This window comes from Typopeltis vanoorti, chromosome 12 (assembly GCF_054136105.1).
Source record: "Typopeltis vanoorti isolate ZY-2024b chromosome 12, IOZ_Tvanoo_1.0, whole genome shotgun sequence".
NCBI classification, from domain to species: Eukaryota; Metazoa; Arthropoda; class Arachnida; order Uropygi; family Thelyphonidae; genus Typopeltis; species Typopeltis vanoorti.
In genome coordinates this window covers 68,222,216-68,246,369 of record NC_143560.1, presented here as the reverse complement: position 1 = coordinate 68,246,369, position 24,154 = coordinate 68,222,216, and the positions used below count along the sequence as shown (strand labels likewise).

Genomic DNA, 24,154 nt, shown 5'->3' with positions numbered 1-24,154 from the left:
TCCACACTTGTCAGCTAAAATTCTTCTTATCATCAGCAATACTCCCCCCCTCCCACCTCTCTCTCTCTCTCTCTTTGACCATATTTCCCTTTAAATATCACTAATACCTAATTTTTTTCTATATAACACTGGTTTCTATAAAATCTGGTTTCTATGACTAGTATGGTAAGGAAGGTGAAACTGGAATATGAGAGGAGATTGACCCTAAGATCCAAAGAAAATCCTAAGGAATTTTTAAGATATGTGGCCAGTAGGAGGAAAAATGACTGTGGAAGAATGATATTGTGGGATAAAAATGGGAATAGAGTGACTGATGCAGAGGACATAGTAGAATTATTCAATGAACACTTTATCGGAGTATTTCATCCTGGAGGAGTCAGTTTAATGCTAGAGGGATAGAGCAGGTTTGAGGTTTAGAGGTACACGAGGAGAGTGTGTTTCAGATACTGAGTACTCTGGATGTCAGTAAAGCTGTGGGACTGGATGGTATTTCACCACGAGTTTTGAGAGAATGTGCTAGGGAACTGACAGTGCCTTTAACTCGGCTTTTCAATGAAAGTCTGGCTGCGGGAAAGGTGTCCAGGGAATGATAGGAAGGTAAGATAGTGCCATTGCATAAGGGTGGTAACAGACTGGAAGTGTCTAATTATAGGCCAGCTTGTGTGTCATCAGTAGTTGTTAAGATCTTGGAGAAAGTAGTGAGGGACTGTATACAGCATTGGGAAGATGAGGGTAATGTTATCTGTGTAATGTAGTCAACATGGATTTGTGAAAGGGCGCTCTTGTTTTAGCAATATGCTAACCTTTTATAATAAAGTTACAAGAACATTAGATGAGGGAAAGGCATACACTGCAATTTTCTTAGACTTAGCGAAGGCATTTGACAGGGTGCCACATGATAAGCTGATATTTAAGTTGCAGCTCATGGGTCTGGATGTCAGATTGGTCAACTGGATTCAGGATTGGCTGTCTGATAGGTATCAGAGAGTTGTGTATGGTGGTGCAGTTTCAAGGAGGCAGAGGGTTACAAGTGGGGTCCCACAGGGCTCAGTACTAGGACCTATATTGTTTAACCTTTATATCAGTGACATTGCAAGAGGATATTCAGTTGTTTGCGGATGATGCGAAGCTGGGAAGGATTATTAGTAATTGTGCAGGTGTGGTAGCCCTGCAAGAGGATTTGAATAAGCTGGATAGATGGGCAAATGAATGGGGGTTTCAGTTTAATGCAGCAAAATGTAAGTTCTTAAGGTTTGGGACACATCGATGGGATGCTGCATACTCTATGGGAGGAGCTATGCTGGAAAAAGTAGGGGAGACAAGAGATCTGGGGTTGATGATTGATAGAAACCTGAAATTTAGGGGACATATTGGAAAGGTGGTGAAGGTAACACAGAGGATTGCTGCAATTATAAGAAGGACACTGACCTACAGAGATAAAAGGGTTATCATTTCGTTGTATAAGTCTCTGATCAGACTACACTTAGACTATTGTTCTCAGATTTGGTCCCCAGGATTTGAAGGGGATAAATTAACTGTGGAAAGGGTACAAAGACGGATGACAAAGATGGTTTCAGGACTGTACAATTTTGGTTATGAGGATCGGCTGAGGGAATGTGGACTGCAGAGTTTGGTGGATAGAAGAAGAAGAGGTGATATGATTCAGACTTTTAAACTGTTGAGAGGTGGTTACAGGATTGACATTGGGGAGTTCTTTCGCTTGGTTGAACAGAGGGAAGGAGTGATGACAAGAGGCCATCCCTGGAAGTTACGAAAGGAAACTGTGAGCAAGAGGGTAAGGAATGGTTTCTTTGCATTGAGGGTGGTTGAACTGTGGAATGCATTGCTTGATGGAGTGGTGAGAACGGTCAATGAGTTTAAGGAGTGGTATGATAGACTTTGTGTTTCTTAGGGGGGAACTCCCTCCCCTTGATGAGTCTTGACAGACTTTATGTTCTGAGGAAGGACCTCCCACGATGAGTCTTTTGACTCCATGAAGGCCTGAATAATAATAATAATAATAATATAACACCAGATTACATGAAGTATTCATCCTCTCACAGCCGTGCTATTCATTTTATTTCAAACTTCCACACTTGTCAGCTGAAATTCTTCTTATCATCAGCAATACCCCTCCCCCAACCCCCTCCCTCTCTCTCTCTTTGACCATATTTTCTTTAAATCTCACTAATACCTAGTTTTTTGACCTGTCAAATTTATAAATACTCAACTCTCCCCCCCCACCTTCTCATTCCTGATATTTCTGGCATCAGTAAAACATTTTTATCATCCACAGAGCTATAAATAACATGCTCTTTGCATCCTTTAATTACTATCCTGTTTTCCTCTTACTCTCCTACCCCCACCCCAGCTTCTATCTCTTCTCTGATTCTGCCACTTAGCATATACGCTCTCCAGCCAAAAGGTTGCGGGTTTGAATCCCGTCCTGGGTATGGAAGTTTGTGTTTGTCTTGAAAATACTAGTGGTGGTGGGCAGTAGACTGTGTTGGTTGTAGATGATGTGGTTCACTGTAATTGGTGGACTGAGTGGTGAAGATGGAGAGTTGTAGAGTAGGTGCCCTCCCTCGATGAGCCTTTGGACTCCTTGGTAGTGTCATGTAATAATAATAGTAATAGTAACCTCTCTGTTCACTAGTGTCCATCCATTTACCACTTCTTAACTTTACTATGTTTTAATCAAACTCTCATGCTTCCAACATAACATCTCAATTGCATCACCAGTCACATTCATGCTCTAACAGATGCATATACTTTTGGAAATGTCTTTTTTTCATATACATTCAAATGAAATCCTCCAAAGGTGCAAATTCTTTTTTCCAGAAAATTATTTGATATATTTGCATAGTGTATGTCTTTCCTTCACCACAACTTAAGATTCATTATTTAAATAACTCAATTTTTCAAGTCTTTAATCAACCACTAGCATGAAAACTGACTGATAATTTGTACTGAAACAGAAAAAAAAATGATAATAATAATAAATAGATTTATAACTATATGAAATATATGTACAGAATTGATATGATAAAAGTTGTTACTGAGATTTTAAACTCAGCAACAACTCACAAATTTTAAATTTAACAATAACATAACTTGAAGAAATAAAAAAAAAAGCCTATTTAGAAGCCTATTGTATAGAAATGAATGCTGGCAGTGAAATATATGGTATTATGCTAGATATTACCATAGAGATTTGCTCTGAGATAAACGAGATAAATCTATTTACCTTGGAAGATCGTGTAACAGCTCCAAATTCAGAATAGAGATCACTGGAACTGGGAAATTTTTCCATTACCATTTGGCAAATATGATGAAGTAAAGAGTGTTTGTTAACAGTATCTTTAACTTCTGGAACTTTTGAAAGATAATCTATTTGGAATCCTTTTGCCTATAAACATATTGAGAGTCAATACAATTAAGAAAATATTAAATAAAATGTTTTTATTAAAATATTATTATTATTACTGTTATTATTTGTAGTATTACTCTCAGATGCCCCTACAGCCAAGACCTCCCTTCTGGCAGATCTTTGCTAAAATATATGATGTTCATAAAAAGTTTTACTGATGGGTTATAAATTATATTATACTTCACAAGAAATTATATTCTTGTTTTAATCTTTTATTCGAGCATAAGCAAACAAAGTCTGCATGACATTCCTTACAATAAACAATGTTCATGTAACCATGCCTTTAATATTTCTACATGCATCACATTGTCAGACAATGCGTTCGAATCACCTACAACTCTCAAAACAAAAATTTGTTCCAACCTCATACTACCCCCTTATGCACACACAAATGTACATACACCTTATGCAACTTTCTCTGATATTTCTCCAATATTTTGGACAAACATGAAGGACTACCTTGGTAAGAAAAAAAACCCATTAAAAGTATATCTGGTATGGGGAAAACCTAAAAGTGAACTAGCACAACATACTTTGGATAAAGAACATTTCATTATGCAGAAGAAAGCCAGGCTACTACATAAATCGCAATTTAAATCAGACTTCTCTTATAGAACTTGAACCACTTGTAGGAATAGTCAGTTCCTGTAACTTGAACCACTTAAAGGAACAATCGCAGTAATCATGAAAGTGGCTTAAGTTTTGTAGAACTCAGTTGACTGCAGCAGTTAACTGATCACACTGATGGTATAATCATATACAAATTCTGGAGAACGGCCCTATTCTCCCATCAGCAGCAATCACAGATGATCGCCCCTAAGAGTACCACTCTTGATCTCCATGCCATGGACCGGTCCTAGTTCTTGAGGTCATTTCATTCTATGTGTTCATTGTGTTGTCTTCATTGTGTGTGTGTGTCTATAATGAAACTGATATAATTCTACCTTAAGCTGGCAAAACATTGGCATATAAAATAATTAATATAGAAAATTATTTCTTTTCATTCCAGTTCGAGGTAGCACTTAGCCTTAGTTCAAGAAAATGCTATGGAGGAGGGACAAGACAGTTTGTTGTAGTCGGACCCATGAAAAGTATAAAGTGCAGGCCAGGAAGGTGACGAACATGGGAACACTGATGGATAGTCGTGGCAGCAGAGTGACCATTGCATAGGATATAGTGGAATTATTGAATGAGCATTTTATCAGCACATAACATACTGGTGTAAATGATGCAATGCAATATATAGAAAAGAGAGACAAGTATTAAAAGAAATGGAAGTGAAAGAATCAAAGTGTGTATCAGGTGTTGATTGGATTAGATGTTAATAAGGCTGTGGGAATGAATGACATATTGCAACTTATTATTATTACTATTACATCCTCCATGGAGTCGATAGACTCATCGTGTTCATTCCACTGACAACATATTTATCATATAGAATCGTAAAGTCCTTAACACCCCTTGCATTAACAAATTCTGGTAATGCAATCCATTCAGTGACAATTCTCCATGTAAAAAATCGACTCCTCATACCCTTCTTCACCACACTTTTTAGTACATAACTTCCAGGAATGACCTCTGGTTCTTCCCCTCTCTCCTTCTACTCTTTTTATAATCCCCTCTGGATTAATCTGATAAAATCCTCTCACAAACTTAAATGTCTCTATCATATCATATTGTATTATTCTTAAGGAATGTGCACAACAGCTAGCTATTTCCTTGATCTGATTATTTAATGAAAGTCTTGCAATGCTCCTAAGGAGTGGAAACAAAGCAAAATAGTACCACTCCACAAGCATGGTTCCAGGACAGAAGTTTCCAATTATAAAACGGTCCATATAATTGCAATTGTAGTCAAGGGTTGGAGAGATAGGTTAAGAATAAAATACAAGATTGTGTTGATGGATAGTATTCTTTATGATGGTCAGCATGGATAAGTAAACAATAAGTTTTGTTTTAGCAATTTATATGCATTTTATGACAAGGTAACAAAGGTGTTAGATAAGGGAGAATCATATACAGTGATATTCTTGGACTTTGCAAAAGTGTTTGATAGATTACCACATGATAAGTTGGTGTACAAGAAGATGGGAATAGATAGTAAATTGGTTAGATGGATCAGAGATTGGCTCTCTGAATGATACCAGCAAGTTGTGTATGATGGAGCAGTGTCTCAAAAAAGGAGGGTACTAATAAGTGGCATGCTCTGGAGTTCTGTTCTTGGACCCCTGCTGTTTAATTTGTTTGTAAATGATACATCATGTGGACTGACTGGAGATATTCACCTTTGTTTGCTGGTGATGCAAAGTTGGGGAGAATTATAAGTAGTACTGCTGATTTTAATTCCCTTCAGGAAGATTTGAACAGACTTTTGAATTGAACAAAGGAGTGGGGTTGTAGTTTTAATATTAATAATTACAAGGTGTTGCATTTTGGAGTGCAGAAATCTGTGTACTATATTGATGGTACTGTACTAAGTGGATGAGATTCAAGATTTGGGAGTGATGGTTGACAGTAGAATGAAATTACAAGTTATACTGCAAGTGTTGTAAAAACTGTACATCATAGTGATGCTATGATAAGAAGTGCTCTAACATGCGGGGATAAGAAGGATAAGTGTGCCACTGTACAAAGCATTGGTTAGATGACACTTGGAATATTGTGCACAGATATGATCACCTAGTTTTCAATGTGATGTGGAAACATTGGAGAAAGTCCAGAGATCAGTGACTAAGGCAATATCAGGACTCTAGAATGGTGGTTATGGAGAGAAGTTAAAGGAATGGTGGATATCTGGAAAGCAGGTGATATGATAGAAACGCTTAAGTTAGTGAGGGGATTTTATTGAATTAATCCAGAGGGGATTACAAAAAAGAGTAGAAGGTGAGAGGGTAAGTACCAGAGGCCATTCCTGGAAGTTTTGTAAAAGTGTGGTTAAGAGGGTGAGAAGAGTGGATTTTTTACATGGAAAATTGTCAGTGAATGAAATGGATTACCGGAACATGTTGTTAATGTAGGGAGTGTTAAGGATTTTAAGATTCAGTATAAAAGATTTGTTCACAGTTGAATGAACCTTACTCGATGAGTCTGCCAACTCCATGGAGCATGTAATAATAATAACAATAATAACTTTAACACAAATCAATCATGTTATCTTTCTTTCTTCTTATTCACTAGGATTGACACAGCAGACTTTTTTTTTTCAATATATGGATGAAAGGGAGAGTACAAGGAGTCACTCCTAGAAATTGTGTAAGAGTGTAGTTAGTAAGGTGTGATGACTAAATTTTTTGCTTGGAGGACAATGAATGGGTTGCCAGATATAGTCATAAGTGCTTCGTCAATGAGTTCAAGTAGAAATATGGCAGGTATTGAGATAATGGTTAGTATAGGACTCCCACAATGAGTCTTTGACTCCATGGTGATGCCTTTAACTCCCTGCAACAGTCCCTGAAAACACACAATAATATGTCATCATTTCTTCAGTAACATTAAGTTTACTTAATTATCTGTACATACACCTCCTGCTCATTCACTCTCAGCCCTTCACACTTTAGCTTTGTTGCATAACATCACACTCATAATGATGAAATATTTTGATGCTAAATTTCTTAACTATATCTTCCATAGAGATTAGTTACCTGTTCCATCAACTAATATTGTCTTCTGATTCTTGTGATAACTACATGTTGAAAGAATTCTGAGTCTTCTTGGCCTGATTGGCAAAGTGCTTCTTACTCTTGCTTTTTTTACCAAATGATTAAATTTGCCTAGGCTGCTCTTTTGCATACTTTGAATTACTTCCTTTAAATGTTTTTTCATTCTAGCATTGATGATTATCATAAGAATTTTGTAATCTATACTGGTTAGGACTACAGATCTGCAGCATATAATACTCGAAAATTCCCTCTTTAGAAGGAATAGAGGCGTCCCAGGAAAGCTCATGAAAAGGTACACACCTGTTCATGAACTTTCCTGGGATGACTCTTTGTGTTAGGATGTTATTAAACAGCATGAGTAAGACTGGGAGTAGACACTTTTCCAAATAATGTAGTAGACTTCTATTCCCAGTCCATCAAGACCACAAGTCTTTTTTGTGTGTGCAGTTTTTGAACACTGTTATTACTCTTCTAGTGTTAAGTGCCCATACCTGCAAAGTAGTAAGATGTTCAGAACAATCATAGGCCACTTGCCACTTATTATTGCTATTTTGCAGAGGATTGAAAAAAAGCCTTTTGTAGAATGCATGAAAGACATTTAAGATGTCTTTGTTGTTCATAAGTTCTTGATTGTTATCAGTAAATTTTCCTTATAGCTTTCTCTTCTTGTGATTTCATTATCCATCTGCTATTGAAGGCAGCAGGAGTGTCAGTATCTGAAATACAGACTAATTTTAAAATATATATATTTTTTACTTTCTTTTTCCTTCCAACTTCTCATTTCTGTAGTGATTTTCCTTTCGACACTTCTACAGTTGCTTCCATACCTTTGTGCATTAATGAGCCAGCATAGTTCTCAATACAGTTCACATTGGTGTTGCCTTTGTTTGAAGGTTCATTCCTTTTTTCTAATGAATTTAGTATGAATTTATTAAATATATGCAGTTCACATAGGTGAACTGCATATATTTAATAAATTCATACTAACTGACACTGTTTAATTGCTGCCATTAAAAAAAAAAAAAAAAGATTGCCCAATTTCAGATAGTGGAAATCCACACTGTACATAAATTATTTACTGCCAAGAGCTCACTTTAGTGAGTACAGGAACAGTAAACCCAAGGTACCTGATGCTGGACTGTGTCTTACTTCATGTAATATACATCTGTATATTATCTGTAGATCAGTCCTACTCTTCTTTCTTTCTTTCTTTGTTGTTCCTTTTGCTCCTTCCCCCAATGCTATTAGAGTAGTCGAGGGATAGGGGTGAATCTTTCCTATTATACTATGCTTTTTCCATCTCACACAGTGGGAGTCTGCTATCCTTCCCAAAAGGCAGGTTCGGAGGCCTTAAGGTGGCAGCCCCACCACCGAATTCACCCTGCAAAAAGTTGGTAGCCTATCCAGGGGAAATTTTCAATTACTCGCAAAGCTCTGAAGAAGAAAAATAGGATGGATTTAATCGGAAATGACCTGGCTAATGGACAGGGAATTCTCTTGGAAAAATTTAAAATAGCCACTTGGAATGTCCTTGGAATAACACACAAAATTGATGTGCTAAACATAGAATTAAAAAATAGAAACACTGATATAGCAGCAATAACTGAGACAAAAAAGAAAAAGAAGGGATCTCAAATTCTGGAAGATTATGTCATGATCTTCTCTGGAGTTCCAGAAGACAAATGGGCTTCATCTGGGGTTGCAATTTGGATTAATAAAAAATGGAATAAACAAAATTTCAGATTATACTTGGGTATCAGACAGAATAATCAACGTTAGAATGAAAATTATGAATCAAACATCCAATATTTTCAGAATTTATGTGCCAGTAGATGGAAAAGAGAAAGAGACAGAAGAATTTTATGGAAAACTTCAAGAATGTATTGGTGAAACAAATACAAATGAAGCAACAATCTTGATGGGAGATTTCAATGCTAGAGTGGGAAGTAACCCAATAACAGGATGCATTGGATGAGAGGAAGAATCAGTAATCAATAACAATGGAATTTTATTAAGAGACTTCTGCATATTTAACAATCTAAAAATCAGCAATACTTTTTTTAGGCATAAAAATATACATTAGTACACATGGGAAGGAAGAGGAGCAAAATCTATAATAGATTACATTATTATTAACAACAAACTAAATAGTAATATCATAGATACAAGGGTTTTTAGAGGGAGTGAAATTGATAGTGATCACATGTTAGATGAAAGCAGATTTGAATTCATAAAAAGAATCACATACTTCAAAAGAAAAAACATTACCAAACCAATATCTAATAAAAAATTTTAAATTCACCTCCTAGAACAGCAAAGTAATAGAAACTTATATAAAAGCAGAATAAGAGATAAAATAAAACCAACCACAAAATGTTGGAAGTTTTTCTCCACTTGGTTGGATTATAATAAATTTAGGTTTAATCCATTATTATTATTATTATTATTACGGGCAACTCCAAGGAGTCATTGGACTCATTGAGGGAGACCATAACATCATGCCAAGAACAATTATTCAGCATTCACACAGTATCTATCATACTTTGCCTTGAACTTATTCACAGTCATGGCACCCACAACAGACTCTGGCAGCTCATTCCTCTCATTCACCACTCTCCAAGTAAAAAAACCTAGCTGTAACATCCTTGCTAACCACAGTCTTGCCCATTTTCCGTGGATGGTCCCCCTAGTCCTCCCACCACCAGTCCTGTTCTCAAAAATATCTTCTGAATTAATCTTATAGAAACCCTCCAGTAATTTGAATATCTCAATCATATCACCCCCCCCCTTTTCCACCTATCAACCAATTTCTGCAACCCACAAATCTTCAACCTGTTCTCATAAGGTTCATTCCATAGACCTGTTATCATCTTGGTCACTAGTCTCTGGATCCTGTCCACCTCCTCCCCATCAAGAAGAAACCCTGGCACCCAAATCCGGGCACAGTAGTCTAGATGGGGTCTTATCAAGGCTCTTTACGGAGGAAGAAATACTGTTTGTCTCTGCTTGTTAAAGTATTTTTCAGCAACCAAGTGATTTGATGAGCTGATTTAGCCACTTTTGCAATGTGTCCCATAAACTTCAACTCCCTATCCACCAATACTCCCAAATCCCTGGCCTCATCAATCTCCTGGAGTACAGTTCCACCAATGTGGTATACTGCTGCTAATCTTTTCACCCCAAAATGCATAACCTTACATTTTGCCACATTAAATTGACATCCATTCTCCTTAGTCCAGTCCTCCAAACTATCCAAATCATCCTGCAAAATTTTGACATCCTGTGCATTCACTATTAAGCAAGTTACTGAGGCATGATTTACCCTTCACAAAACCATGCTGTCCTACAGTATCCCATTTTCATCTATTCATTCCTGTATTTTCCTCTTGACTACTTTCTCCAAGACCTTGACAACGACTTATGATATGCTGATCAGTCAGTAATTTACAGCAGCAGTCTTGGAACATCCTTTATGCCGTGGAACTATTTTCCCCTCTTTCCACCTCCTCGGGACTAACCCAGACCCGAGACTCAAATTAAACAAAATGGTCAAGGGCACTGACAATCCTTTAGCTGCTTCACGTACGACACGAGCTGGTATACCATCCAATCCCACAGATGTAATCACATTGAGGTTTTGTAATAGACTATTCACCTGCACTTCATTCACCACAATTCTCATATAAGCTGTTGATTTCTTCATTCCTGCAATATCACCACCTGGATGATATAAAGTGCTTGCTCAGTAATTCCACTATATCAACTGATTTGGTTACCTCCCTACCATCGACATTCTTTAAAATCATTCTGCTGTATGCATTTTTTCTTTTACTTGCAACATATTGAATAAACTGTTTGGGATTCTCTTTAGCCTGCATGGCTAATTTTCTTTCATAATCCGCTTTTGCTTTTCTTACCACACTCGTTACCCTTCTGGCCTGCGCTTTATACCATTCATGTGCTTGCAGATCACTTTTCTCCTTAAATTCCCTCCACAGTTGTTTATTTTTTTGCAGCTCAAGCTTAATGGTGTTATTCATCCATTTAACCCCCTACTTATTTTACTATTCAGACCCTAGGTATACAGTCAGCCATTGCCTCCTGCAAACACTCTTTAAGCACCTCCCATGCACTATCTACATCCAGCCCTTGCAGTTTTACATGCCATGGCACTGGACCAAGTAATCTCCTAAGCTTGTCATACTTACCAGCCCAGTAATTCTACATGTACCCTGTTTTAATTGAAAATTCCACACATTTAGCCACCTCCCAGGTCAAGACCCTATGATCACTCTCACCAATTGGTGGCAACATGGTCATATTCATTACAGCCAAATTCTCAGATGCAATTACTAGGTCAAGCACTCTCTGACCCCCTAGTATTTTCCATTGCATGCTGTCACAGATAGTTATCCCTTAATAACTGCATAAAATCTAATTGCTTCCTCCCATGTGTCCTCTCCTCCTTCCAATCAATGTTACCATAGTTGAAATCTCCCATAATAATTACCCTCCTTCCACTCATTGCTTCTATTTGCTTATGCATACTATCTCCACCATCTATTCCATCACCTGGTCTATAGCAGCACCCAACTGTATATTTTGTTCTGCTAGTCTCAATCTCACAACAAATAGCCTCAAATGTGCTCTTTTCTCTATCCTGCAGTTCAACTTCTATTCTTGTTGGCTGCAGTTCATCAGTTATCATCAATAACACTCCTCCCCCCATTTTATTCTCTCTGTCCCTCCTGAACACACTATACCCTTCACATTCTATCCCACTAGCTATATCATCTTCTGTCAGCCATGTTTTACTAATGCCAATAACCTGTGGCCTGGAAGAGCTAACCAATGTCAAAAATTCTTCCTTCTTGTTCTTAATACTCCTGGCATTAGCATACATGAAATGCAGAAGCCTATTAGTCGCACCCCTATCCTGATGCCTTATACTAACTATCCCATTCTAATTTGTTGATTTGAGTTAAGATAGTCTCACTATCTTAACTCTCTCACTCTTTTCTTTTGCTACCTCTAGTAATTCCTTCAAGTCCTCTCCCATAGCAATTTTTTATCCTTTTAAATCATTCGTTCCTGCCACTACCATCATTTCTTTCACCCTCTGCTCTTGCACTCTGATAGACTCAGTTACATCCTAAATTTTCACACCCAGTAAGAAAGATTTTAACAAACTCTCATCTATTAAACCTCTTACTAAAGAATCACCATACAATTTAAGCAAATTATCCAAGTGTAAGCAAACATAGTTTGCACCTGAAGACTCTTCAGGACTGAGGCAACTAGTGGTAAAGGTAGACCAAACTCTCATTACTACTTGTCTTAGTATCTCCCATAATGCAAAGCACATCTCTTTGCAGACATGTATAATGCTATGTATTAAGGGAAGGGCCACTACCTAGATTGGTCTCATCGGTGGGAAACAGACCCAGAGATGGTGATACTAAGGTGATGAGAGCTTGGACCACCTTTACCACAAGTTGCCTCAATCCTGAAGATACTTCAGGTGCAAACTTTGTTTGCTTTCACTTGGATAAAGGATTAAACTATTATTAAAGTCCAACCAAGTGGGAAAAAACTTCCAACATCTTTCTCTAAATCCAGAATAATTTAATAATAATAAGGTGAGACATCTTATGACAACTCGTATAGGTAATTATGACTTCTCCATTGTTTCCACCTTAGTATCACCACCTCTGGGTCTGGCTCCCACTGACGAGATCTCAATAAAAGTCAAAACCAGTCTGGGTAGTGGCCCTTCCCTTAACGCATAGCATTATACATGTCTGCAAGGAGATGTGCTTTGCATTATGGGAGATACTAAGACAAGTAGTGATGAGAGCTTGGTCCACCTTTACAATGAGTTGCCTCAGTCCTGAAGATACTTCAGGTGCAAACTTTGTTTGCTTACACTTGGATAAAGGATTAAACTAAATTTATTACAACCACACACAATATTGAAACTGACTGGAAAAATATAAAGGAAACCATACTAAAATGCTAGTGGTAGGCAGTAGATGGCATCGGTGGAGAAAGAGAAGTGTAGAGTAGGTGTCCTCCCTCAATGAGTCTTTGTACTCCCTGGAGGTGTCATGTAATAATAATAATAATAATAATAATAATAATAATAACAAAAACAGAAGAAGAAAGTTTAGGATACAAATCAAGGAAAAACAAAAAATGGCTCAGAACTTGGAATGATGAATTAAAGGAATTAATTGAAAGGAAAAAACAGCCTTTTAAAATCTATCTTTTAAGTATAAACACTGCTGACTATATACAATATAAGAAATTATGAGCAGAAGTCAGAAAGCTTTCCAGAAGTATACGCAGAGAAGATTGGAGTAAATATGGTAAATCATTAGAGCAGGATATCACTGGACTACAAAGAATAAGTTTTAAAATTTTCAGGCAACTACAAACAGCAGAAAATGACCAATTAAGAAATAATCAAATTTCCAAAGAGGATTGGATAGAACACTATAAAATATTGTCGAAAGAAAAACAAGAAATACAAAATAATAACAAAACACAGAAAATTGAAGATATCAATATTATTATTATTATTACCCCAAGACCTCATGGAGTCAAAGACTCATCTGGGAGGTCTTTTTATCACACACACACACATCTCATCATACAGTGTCTTAAACACACTCAAACTCCTTGCAGACGCCACACTCTCAGGCAAGGTATTCCAATCATTCACAACTCTGCACGAAAAAACCTTCCTCTCACTCCCCTACTCACACCCTCTTTATACAGTTTCCAGGGATGACCTCTGGTACTCCTCCTGATATCCCACTATTCTCTGAAGAACTTCTCCACCATTGATCTTATAACAACCCCTTACCAACTTGTAGGTCTCTATCATATCTCCCCTCTTCCTCCTCTCCACCAGACTCTGCAAATTACATCTTCTCAATCTTTCTTCATACTCAACATTCCAGAGGTCAGAAACTACCTTAGTCAGTTGCCTTTTGGACCCTTTCCAACATTTCTTCATCCTTCTGAAAACCTGGTGACCAAAGCTGGGCACAATAGTCCATATGTGGCCTAATCACAGTCTTATACAATGGAACAAGAATCTCCCTACTTCTACACGTCAGTGTCCTCCACATCATTCCCAGACACCTTTGTGTTGTCTCCACAATTTTGGCAATGTGTCCCCTGAATTTTAGATCCTTATCCACTATCACCCCCAGATCTCTTATTTCCTCTACCTCCAACAATATATTCTCACCAAGCATAAATTCAGCATCCCATCTTTGTTTTCCAAATTTTAAAACCTTACATTTTGCAACATTGAACTCGCATTCCCCATTTCCATGCCAAATCATTCAATTTATTCACGTCTTCTTGCAAGGCCACAACATCTTCACTACTCTTTATGGTTCGTTCCGACTTTGCATCATCTGCAAACAACTAAATATCTCCATCCAAATCTTCGCCAATATCATTAAATATACAAGATAAATAGTAATGGCCCTAAAACAGACCTCTGAGGCACTCCACTAGTGACTTTCCTTTTCCTGGATATCGCACCTCCCCATACGCAACTTGTTGATACCTATCAGATAGCCAGTCTCCAATCCAATGCACTAATCTAATATCCAACCCCATCTGCTCTAGTTTGACTGTCAACTTATCATGAGGTACTCTATCAAAAGCTTTTGCGAAATCCAAGTATATTACTGTGTATCCTTCTCCTCTGTCCAAGCAGTCACTTTATTGTAATACGTAAGTAGCTTACAAAAACATGACATCCTTTTAGCAAATCCAAGCTGTTCATCAAAGATTATACCATTGTTATCAACCCGACTCTGGATCCTAGTTCTCACAAGCTTCTCCAACAACTTAACCACAACACCTGACACAGAGATAGGTCTATAGTTTGATGCTTGAGTTCGATCACCTCCTTTATGAAGTGGCACAATCTTGAACTCCTTCCACTTTTAGGAACTTGACCAAGTGCAAGACTTGTATTAAAAAAATATGTCAAGGCAGGTGTCAACTGTCTGGCACATTCCTTCAGAATACGAGGTGATATATTATCAAGTCCCACAGCCTTATTTACATCTAGTTTACTCAATTCCCCAAACACCTCTTGCTCACTTACAGTCAGTCTCTCCTCCCCATCATCAACTGCACTCACTCTCTCCATGAAGTCACATTCACAAGATTGAAAGATCTTTATGAACTGCTCATTAAGTATCTCCACCACACATTCTGCAACAGCTGTCTTTATACCATTTTCTCCAGTCAGTGTCATCCTTCCATAATCATTCTTTCTTTTGCTGGCTACATATCAAAAGAACTCCCTAGGATTCTTTTTTGGCCTCATTAGCTAACTGCTGTTCATACCTCTCTTTAGCTAGTATCACCAACCAAGTCACTCTCCTTGCCTGGTCTTTGTAGACCTCATGGTATTGGTTATTTCCACTTCTCTTATGCTGCCTCCACAATGCCCTTTTTCTCTGTATCACATGCTTAATCTCTTTATTCAACCGTCTCACACCTACATTATTTATCCTTCTCACCCTTGGAATACATTTAGACATTGCATCTACTAGATAGTTTTTGAAAATCCCCCAAGCTGCATGATCTCTTTTCCAACTAACTCCTCATTCCACACTACACCTGCAAGCTGTCTCCTGAGCTCTTCATAATCACCCCCCCCTTGTAGTTCCACATATACCATTTTCTCACTGAGGTCCTTGTACTTATGGCAACCACCCAGCTAATCACCTCATGGTCACTTTCACCAATTGGTGGATGATTTGACACCTCATTTATAATTACATCCTCTGATGAGATGACCAAATCCAAGACCCTTAATCCTCGTGTGCCCTCTGTTACATACTGTCTGAGGTAGTTATCCCTCAAAAACTCAAGAAACTTATTTTCTTTACTTCCAGTCGCTATCTCATCATTCCAGTCTATAGTGCCATAATTAAAATCACCCATCACCCTTTTCATAAGTGCTTGTCTAATTTGACTATACATTTCACTATCACCACTATCCACATTACCAAGTCTATAACAGCATCCCACCAAGTATTTGATTCTATTCACCTCTAACTCACACCATACTGCCTCAAAACCACTGGCCCTATTTCCCTCTTGCATCTCTACCTTGTATGGACATAACTCTTTCTCTATCACCAATAGCACTCCCCCTCCCTTTTTACCCATTCTATCCTCACGAAACATATCATACCCTTCCATCTCTATTCCTGTCAGGATGTCGTCCTCATCTAACCATGTCTCACTTATTCCGACAATCATTGGGTGAACAGATGCAATTAGTGTAACCATTTCATCTGCGTTGCTTCTTATGCTTCTAGCATTAGTATACAAACGCAACAGCTCATTTCTGGATCTACAGCTAGTTCCACTGATACCACTCACTCAATGTGATCTCTCCGTGCTCGACTGGGGCCATTTTCTTTTCTGCTTCTTCATTTTAGAACCCTTTTCAATTCACACTATTTCCTCTCGTTTCATCTGGTCATCCCATTCCTTTCCTGCCTACAAATGCTCTTGCCTCCTCTTGGAGCATCCACCTTTCTCACGCTGTGTACCCCTGTCCACCCTTAGCCTCCCCGTTTCCCTGCTCCTCTTGCACACCCATTCTCTCATTTTCTATACTCATACCACTCACTTCCCCCATTCATATCCACTTCAATCTCTCCTGTCTTACTCTCCTGCTCTTCCACATCACTCCCCTCTCAATCTGATTCATTCTCTCTATTTTCCAGCAGCAATCTCTCCAAGAGACTCACACCATAACCACTCAAATGCAGTCCATCGCTCCCTTACAGCTCACTTCGTCCCTCAAACTCATTCCACACATTAACAAACTGTACTCCCATCTCCTCACACATTTCAGCCAGCATATCATTCATAATATGCTGGCTGCAATTCATAATATCCTTGCTCTCCGCCTAATTTCACCACAGTCATACCTAGGCAAAACACCGACTACTCTTCCTGTCACACTATTCTCTTTTATCTTTCCAAGCAGCCTCCTGATATTCATTTTGACATGCCCTTTGTTCTCTCTCAAATCATTTGTAATAATTAATACTGTTAACTCTTTTGCTGGCTCTCGCCTCATATCCAGTGCCTCAATCACTCTACTCATTTTACCGCCTGGAAAACATACCTTGTGCATTCTATCCTCTAGCACAACTTTAATAATGGAGTCGCCATACAACGCCACTCACTCATTTTTCGTTAACTCTTTCATGCCATCATGATTTATTTTAATAGTTTTGACCTGAATTCTTTTAATTTCATTCCGCATCCATTTCATTTCTTGCCTCATCCAATCCAATTCAACTTCCGAATCTCGCGACACATTCTTTCTATCATTAAATCTTTCTAACTTTCTAATTCTCGACCCCCTCTTCTCACTTTCACTCTCATTCATCCTTGTTTGTTTCCGTACTTTCGGTCCAACATGCGTCCAACTTTCGCTATCATTCTTCTCACTTTCACTCTCATTCATCTTTCTTTGTTTCAGTACTTTCAGTCCAACATGCGTCCGACTTTTACCATCATTCATTCTTTTTTCACTATCATTCATTCTTTCAATTTTTTTCACTTTCGATTTCTGTGTCACGCCATTTCTAGTTTCATTCATTCTCTCAATTTCGTTTCCTTCCGCCACTCTCGCCTCACTTTCGTCCCTTTTAACATCCATTATGGTTTTCAAATCGCTCTTTTTCTTTTTTACTGATTTTTTAAACATTTTTTCACCTCTCTTTCCCACCATCCTTCTCTATCACACGTGCACTCATGTTCCCTGTGACATTCTCGTTACTAACACTTTCTGTCATCAATTTCATATTTGCATTCATCAGTTCCTCGTTCAGGTTGCATTCGCACACACCCTTCTTCCATCCGTGCTAAACATCCACAAATCATTTATGTAATCGAAGGAATACATATAACAGACCTCGCATTTAACGAAACGACTGAAATCTAAATTAAAATCATGGAATGACAATGACGCTGCCATTTTTTCCCCCTGCAGGTTACTAGGTCTAATAATAACGATTTGGCAATTAAGTTTAGGCAAGAAAAATCCCCCACACTAATAATACCGGTAGCGCACAACGTTTACAGCAGCTCTTACTTAAACGATTACACATATATACTTAATTATTCCTAGAATAACTTATCTCAATCAGGAGCTCTTCTTAGACACATCCACCATGCTTCATATACAGGAAAGTACAGAAGAAATAGTAATGGAAGAATTAGAAAAAGAATTTAAACACTCGAGAAATAGAAAAAGCACGGCCCTAGATGGAATAGGCATTGAGCTCTTTAAATATGCAGACAACAGCTTAAAAGAAAACTTATTTAAACTCTTCAATAATATCTGGAAATATCAAAAGATCCCAAAAGAATAGGAAACTGGAGTAGTAATAAATATTCAAAAAAGGTCCAAAGGACAAATGTGGAAATTACAGAGGCATTATTCTCTTAATAACTGCATCTAAGCTATATGCAAAGATCTTAAAGACCAGACTAATTAAATATACAGAAAATTATTTAGAAGAAGAACAGTGTGGTTTTAGATGAGAAAGAGGATGCACATATGCCTCTTTCACAATGCAACAGATCATAGAAAAAAGAAAAGAATTTAACCTGTCCACTTTTCTTCTATTTATCGATTATGAAAAGGCATATGATAACTTGAACAGAAATCTACTCTGGAAAATATTACAAGATGATAAAATACCTCCTAAATTAATTAAAGTGATAAAAAGTCTATAGAGAGAAACAAACAATTGCATCAAATTTGCAGAGGGAACATTATCAAAACCTATAACTATAAATAAAGGAGTAAGACAAGGGTGTGGCTTATCCCCAATCCTATTCAACATTTATATAAACAGAATCCTAAAAGAATGGAAAACAACTGTCAAAGATGGAATTAAACTAACAAATAATAAACAGCTAAATACAATACTTTATGCAGATGATTAAGTACTAATTTCAAATTCAGAAGATAAACTCCAAATTGCAACTAACCATCTAAATGAAATAGCAAAAAAATTTAAAACGAAAATCTGTGAAACAAAAACAAATGCCATGGCAATGTGTCGAAACACCATTCAAAATGTCAAAATTATGCTTAACAATAAAATAATAGAACAAGTTACAGAATTTAAATACTTAGGAAATATAATCTCACAATACAATACTGATTCGCAATTGTAAGCATGACTACAAATTTACAATAGAATGAATGGCATAATTAAAAGAAATTTTGGAAAACAAATGACTATAAAGAAACACAATTAAGATTATATAATATGATCTCTAAACCATCTCTCAAATTTGGAAGTGAAACTTGGATTCTAAAACAAAGAAACACAAAGATTGGAAGCAGCACAGATGAAGTTTCTAAGACGTCTCCTGGGACTCACTAGATTAGGGAATGAGCTCCACAAAAATGAAAGACACAGTCATGCAATAAGTTCATCTGCTTTCTATAAAAGTTTGAAAGAAGCTGTTTGAAAGCGTCTCCTTGAAGGAGATGATACTGATTTGTCTGAATGTGCTAAGATTTTAGATTCCAAGTATTGGCCAGAAATTCCTGGGAAGCATCTGATGGTGAAGCTGAAATTAAAAAGTTAGCATGCAAATTTTGCTTAAACGAAAGAGAAGCAGTTTGTGATTTCCGTGAATATCTTCAAGAAAATAAAATCTCGGACATACCACTTCCTCTAAAGCACACTTTGGTTGCAAAATCTTCCAGCAAATGTGAAAAGGGTTTCTCTCAGATGAATCTTATAGTGACTTCATCTAGGTCATCTCTGCTTGTACAGACAACTTCTGCACTGATGTTCATCAGGATGGTAGAACTGTCTCTCACTCAGTTCAACCCCAAATGTGTGGACTAATGCTGCTCCAAGATCGTCATTCTGCAGTTGATACCAAAAGCAAAAAGCGATCTAGAGACGATGAGGGTATATCGGAGGATATGTTAAAAGTGTGGAAGTTGCTGTAATAACATCTTCGAGGTGAGTACCAGCACCTTTTTTTCAGAAAAAAAGCACTGGCTACACCACATAGAAAGGATGAATAACAATAAGATTCCCAAACTAGCATATAAACCTACAGGAAGAAGAGCCTGTGGATGTCCAAGACTCAGATGAAAAGATCAACTTCGTTTGCAGAGCAGAAACAGGATGTAAAAAGCCTATACCTGAATTGTTTAGTTGATGACGACATAAATTATTTAGTTGGTTTTAGCAAAGTCCAAATTAACCAGGATATCCAGGCAAGTTTGTGATTAATGATGTTGGCTCTCTAGATAAAGCTAATATGACAATTATACTTGACATTGCTCTGTCAAGTATAATTGTCATATTAGCTTTATCTAGAGTTGTAGATATGTAAAAATCAAGATGAGTTTGTGCCATTCAATTTAGCTGTGTTACTTCTCTATTGCTAGGGTTTTTCTTTCTCCATATAGCTAATAAATTCATATTCATATAGGTGAGTTTTAATTTTGATACTAATGTTTCCTATGTGAGGACTTCCTCCAATTTTATCGCACTGTGACTCTATACAGTTTCCATCTCCCTTGTAATGAAGTTTGAAGTACCATGAATGTAGGGCTCTACAGACAAGAGGAAGGTTGCCAAGTGAGTAAATCCCCCATGAGCCTAATGTTTTTCCTCTTCCATCTCCAATCAGTTGCAATAATACATCCTTTGGCATCTTGCGTTACATTGTAAACAGTATCTAGAACTAGGAGAACGAATTGGGATGGCATATCTTGCTCTATGTCATAAGAATCAAAAGCAGGTTGGCAGAAATTTTTTTGAATATTAACATCCTAGTAGCAGGAGAAATGTGTCACTTGTAAAAAGTAACCTAATGCTATGAAGTATCATTAGCTTAGCTTCCATATATAATATTGTTTTGTGCTGTATTTAAATCCTCTGATATTAACAGTTGCAATGTTGACTATTATAAATTATGTTTATACTAGAAATTTCCTACATAACTTTATGTAAAGTAGTCATTTAATCATTCATCAGATTCTTGTTGATATCTTCAAATGTGATTCGAAAAGCTAACACCATTGTGTTGAGAAGGACTGCAATCTGCTCCTCTTGCCTCAAAGTCAACTACTCAGATTTTTGTATCTTTGCTTTCTGTAAATTCTGTTAAACAAGGCCTATGTAACTCAGTGAAAGTGCCTTTTGCATCCTCTGTGCTAGGCTGCTCAAAGATAGACTTATGTTTGAGTCTAGTCACTGACTAGAGGAACTTTTTCTGAGTCTTTCTTCAACCAGTTCACAAGTTAGTCGATCTCTGGCACAGGCAAACAGATTCCCCCCCCCCCCAGAAACTCGGATTTTCATCTTGTAAACTCAAGAAAATTGACCATAGATCCCAAACTATTTCAAACAAAAACATATCCTGTTAGGGACCACAAGATGGCAGCACTTATTTGCCATTCTCTTCATCAGTTGCCACTTTAGTGATAGTCTTGAGCCAGCTGTCTCTGATTGGCTACTGGTGAAGAGTGACCTGCCCACTCAGTCTCCAAAAGTTAGATACAGCTAAAACAGCTTCACTTACTATCTACAAGGGAATAGAAGGCATTAGCTGACTACTTATCAAGCAGACTACCTCAAGTTGGCCTGTGCTGACTGGGCTCATCTCCAAGTCATCCTTATGGAAAATCAAGGCCCAAAAGAGATTCATCCTAAGAACCTCTAAGATGAACCTATGATAAACCAAAGAACTATGAGGATGATGTTGATTAGCCAGAAAGCCAAGAGTATGTTAATTTGCAAGCAAAGAAAAAGCTTAACAGCTCCAGTCTTCATGGTGCACAGGATAGGTAGACTGCATCACATGATCTTGTATCTGGATTTTCCTAGGGTCTCTTTTTAAAGCTGCATACCATGCCACAGAAATTAAATAAGATTACTTGGTACAAATCCATCATGTCTGAAGGATTGATGTTATTACCCATATGTTAAAAATATGTTATTACACATTTTTTCTCATTTTCCAGATGAATTTAAATTCGTTGATTGTGAAGATTATGATTCTTTGTCCGTTGTGTAGAGGTTGTGGAAGCTGCAGAAAAATTATCTGTTTGTGTGTAAGGAGAGGAATGAGCAGTGCAGTGCATTGCATAGTAACCTCCACACACACATATAGAAATGGACAATCAATGAAGACATGACTGACCATATTTTGCAGCAGAAATCACAGAATGGGTTTCTGGTAGAGTGAAATCTCCAGATATGTTTACTCACTTTAAGGTTACCATAAATGAGCCTCGATGCAAGGTTATTTTTCATTGAATATTCTCTATGTTTGAGTAGGTTACAAGATGTTGCTGTTTGTTTCTAAATCCAGGACATCAACATACAAGATGTTAAAAAAAAGCTTGTATCAAGTTTTGCTGCCTTGGACATCTGTAATGTCAGTACTCTAAAGAGCAGGTTCTTTTTTTTTTTTAGGAGTTGGCAATGCTGACAGCACTGTTCTGGGACAATTTCTGCTTTAGGGCATTTGTAGTCAGTGATCCCAAACAGCTTAAACTTCAAGCACCTAAAAAGTAGCGAAGAAGATGGTTACTTACATGATCTTTTTTATTTGGAGGCAGTACTGCTGAAGTTGTAAGACTTGGGCCTGAAGCATCCAAACTTCACTAGAAGTTGAAGGATCTTGATGTCAACTTCCTTGTACAGAGGAACTTCAAAGGTTTTCTGTACAGCTGGTTTTCTTCCCCTTCAGAGATGCCAGTGATGTTGATGATGGTTTGATGGCTGTAGTCAATGAGGAAGAATGAAAGTTATCTGACCTTCCAATCCTTAAAGCTTTTGTTGTTTTTGGTTATTAATTTGTTCATGTGAAGTTCAGAAAGTGCTGAAAAGGAGGATCCCTAAAATTGCAGGATCATCATTAGGGACCAACTCAAAGGGCATGTCACTTAGATACCAGTCTCCATATACTTTGAACTGAGTTTTATCAGAATTTGTTGTTTAGCCAGATACTTCAAAATTCTGTAAGATTTTGAAGTTGTTGATGGAAATAAATGTCCCTAAGGGTGCCTTAGGGACAATGACATAGGCTATTACTTTGGATTCCTTCATGGTAAGTGGAATTGGAATTCCTCTTATAGCATATGAGTTGCTGATTTTTTGAAGAAAGGGCTCAAGGACTAATGCAAAAGAAAAGGGGATGGGGATGATAGGACATCTTGTTGTTGCCATTTTCTTTGGATTTTGATGGTATTTGGCAATGTTCTGTTTATCAGGAGGTGAGTGGAGCTGTTATTATAGTTGAATTATGGAGAGAGGGCCCTCACTGACTCCAAATTTTTGAAAGATATGGAATTAGAAAGAATGAAGGATACACTGTCAAGCTAGGTTTAGATCAATGGAAAGCAATAATGTGGAATAGCATTTGATTATTACCAGACAGAGTAGATCTTTAATAGGATCAGGTTGAATTCTATTGCATGGCCTGGAAGTCTATACACTTGCATGCTCTGGATGAAACAGCTCATCCTGACTTGAGATGGATGTTTATAACAAGGGCAAGAATCATGTAGTCTGTGTTAGGCAGACTGAGGCTTCACGCTTTCATTATGGAGGGATTCCTGTAGATATTAGAGATGACCCGTATTGTAAGTTTATTGATTGCAATAAACATACAATACGGGTCAATATCGGATAATACCTATGGGATATTATCCATTGGATAATATCCCATGCCTCACAATAAAACTCAGTTCCCAACCCATCTGGATCCAGGTGCTTTTCTAATGTGGCATTAATGGAATATAAATGGAGTCAGATCTCAAAGTTTCTTTTCTCCACTTGCCTTCTTTTCAATGTCTATTTCTAGATCTATTTCTCAGATGATGTTATCACATTGAATGCCCTGATGTTGGTTGGTTATGAGCCAGCCTCTCTCTCTCTCTCTCTCTTTATAAAGTTTTTAGAGTTGAGATCTGTAGAGGAAGGAGCATTATCATGTTTTTCTTGATGTA

The 24,154-nt window shown here is 37.5% G+C and overlaps 1 protein-coding gene across 1 annotated transcript in view; it reads right to left on the bottom strand.

Moving 5' to 3' along the window:
* LOC150100865 (uncharacterized) overlaps positions 1-24,154 on the bottom strand; it is a 583,033-nt gene that overhangs the window by 122,584 nt on the left and 436,295 nt on the right. The window contains exon 20 of the mRNA XM_090401746.1: positions 3,248-3,409. Within this exon, the coding sequence (XP_090257872.1) occupies positions 3,248-3,409 (162 nt within the window). The remainder of the gene's footprint in view (positions 1-3,247; positions 3,410-24,154) is intronic.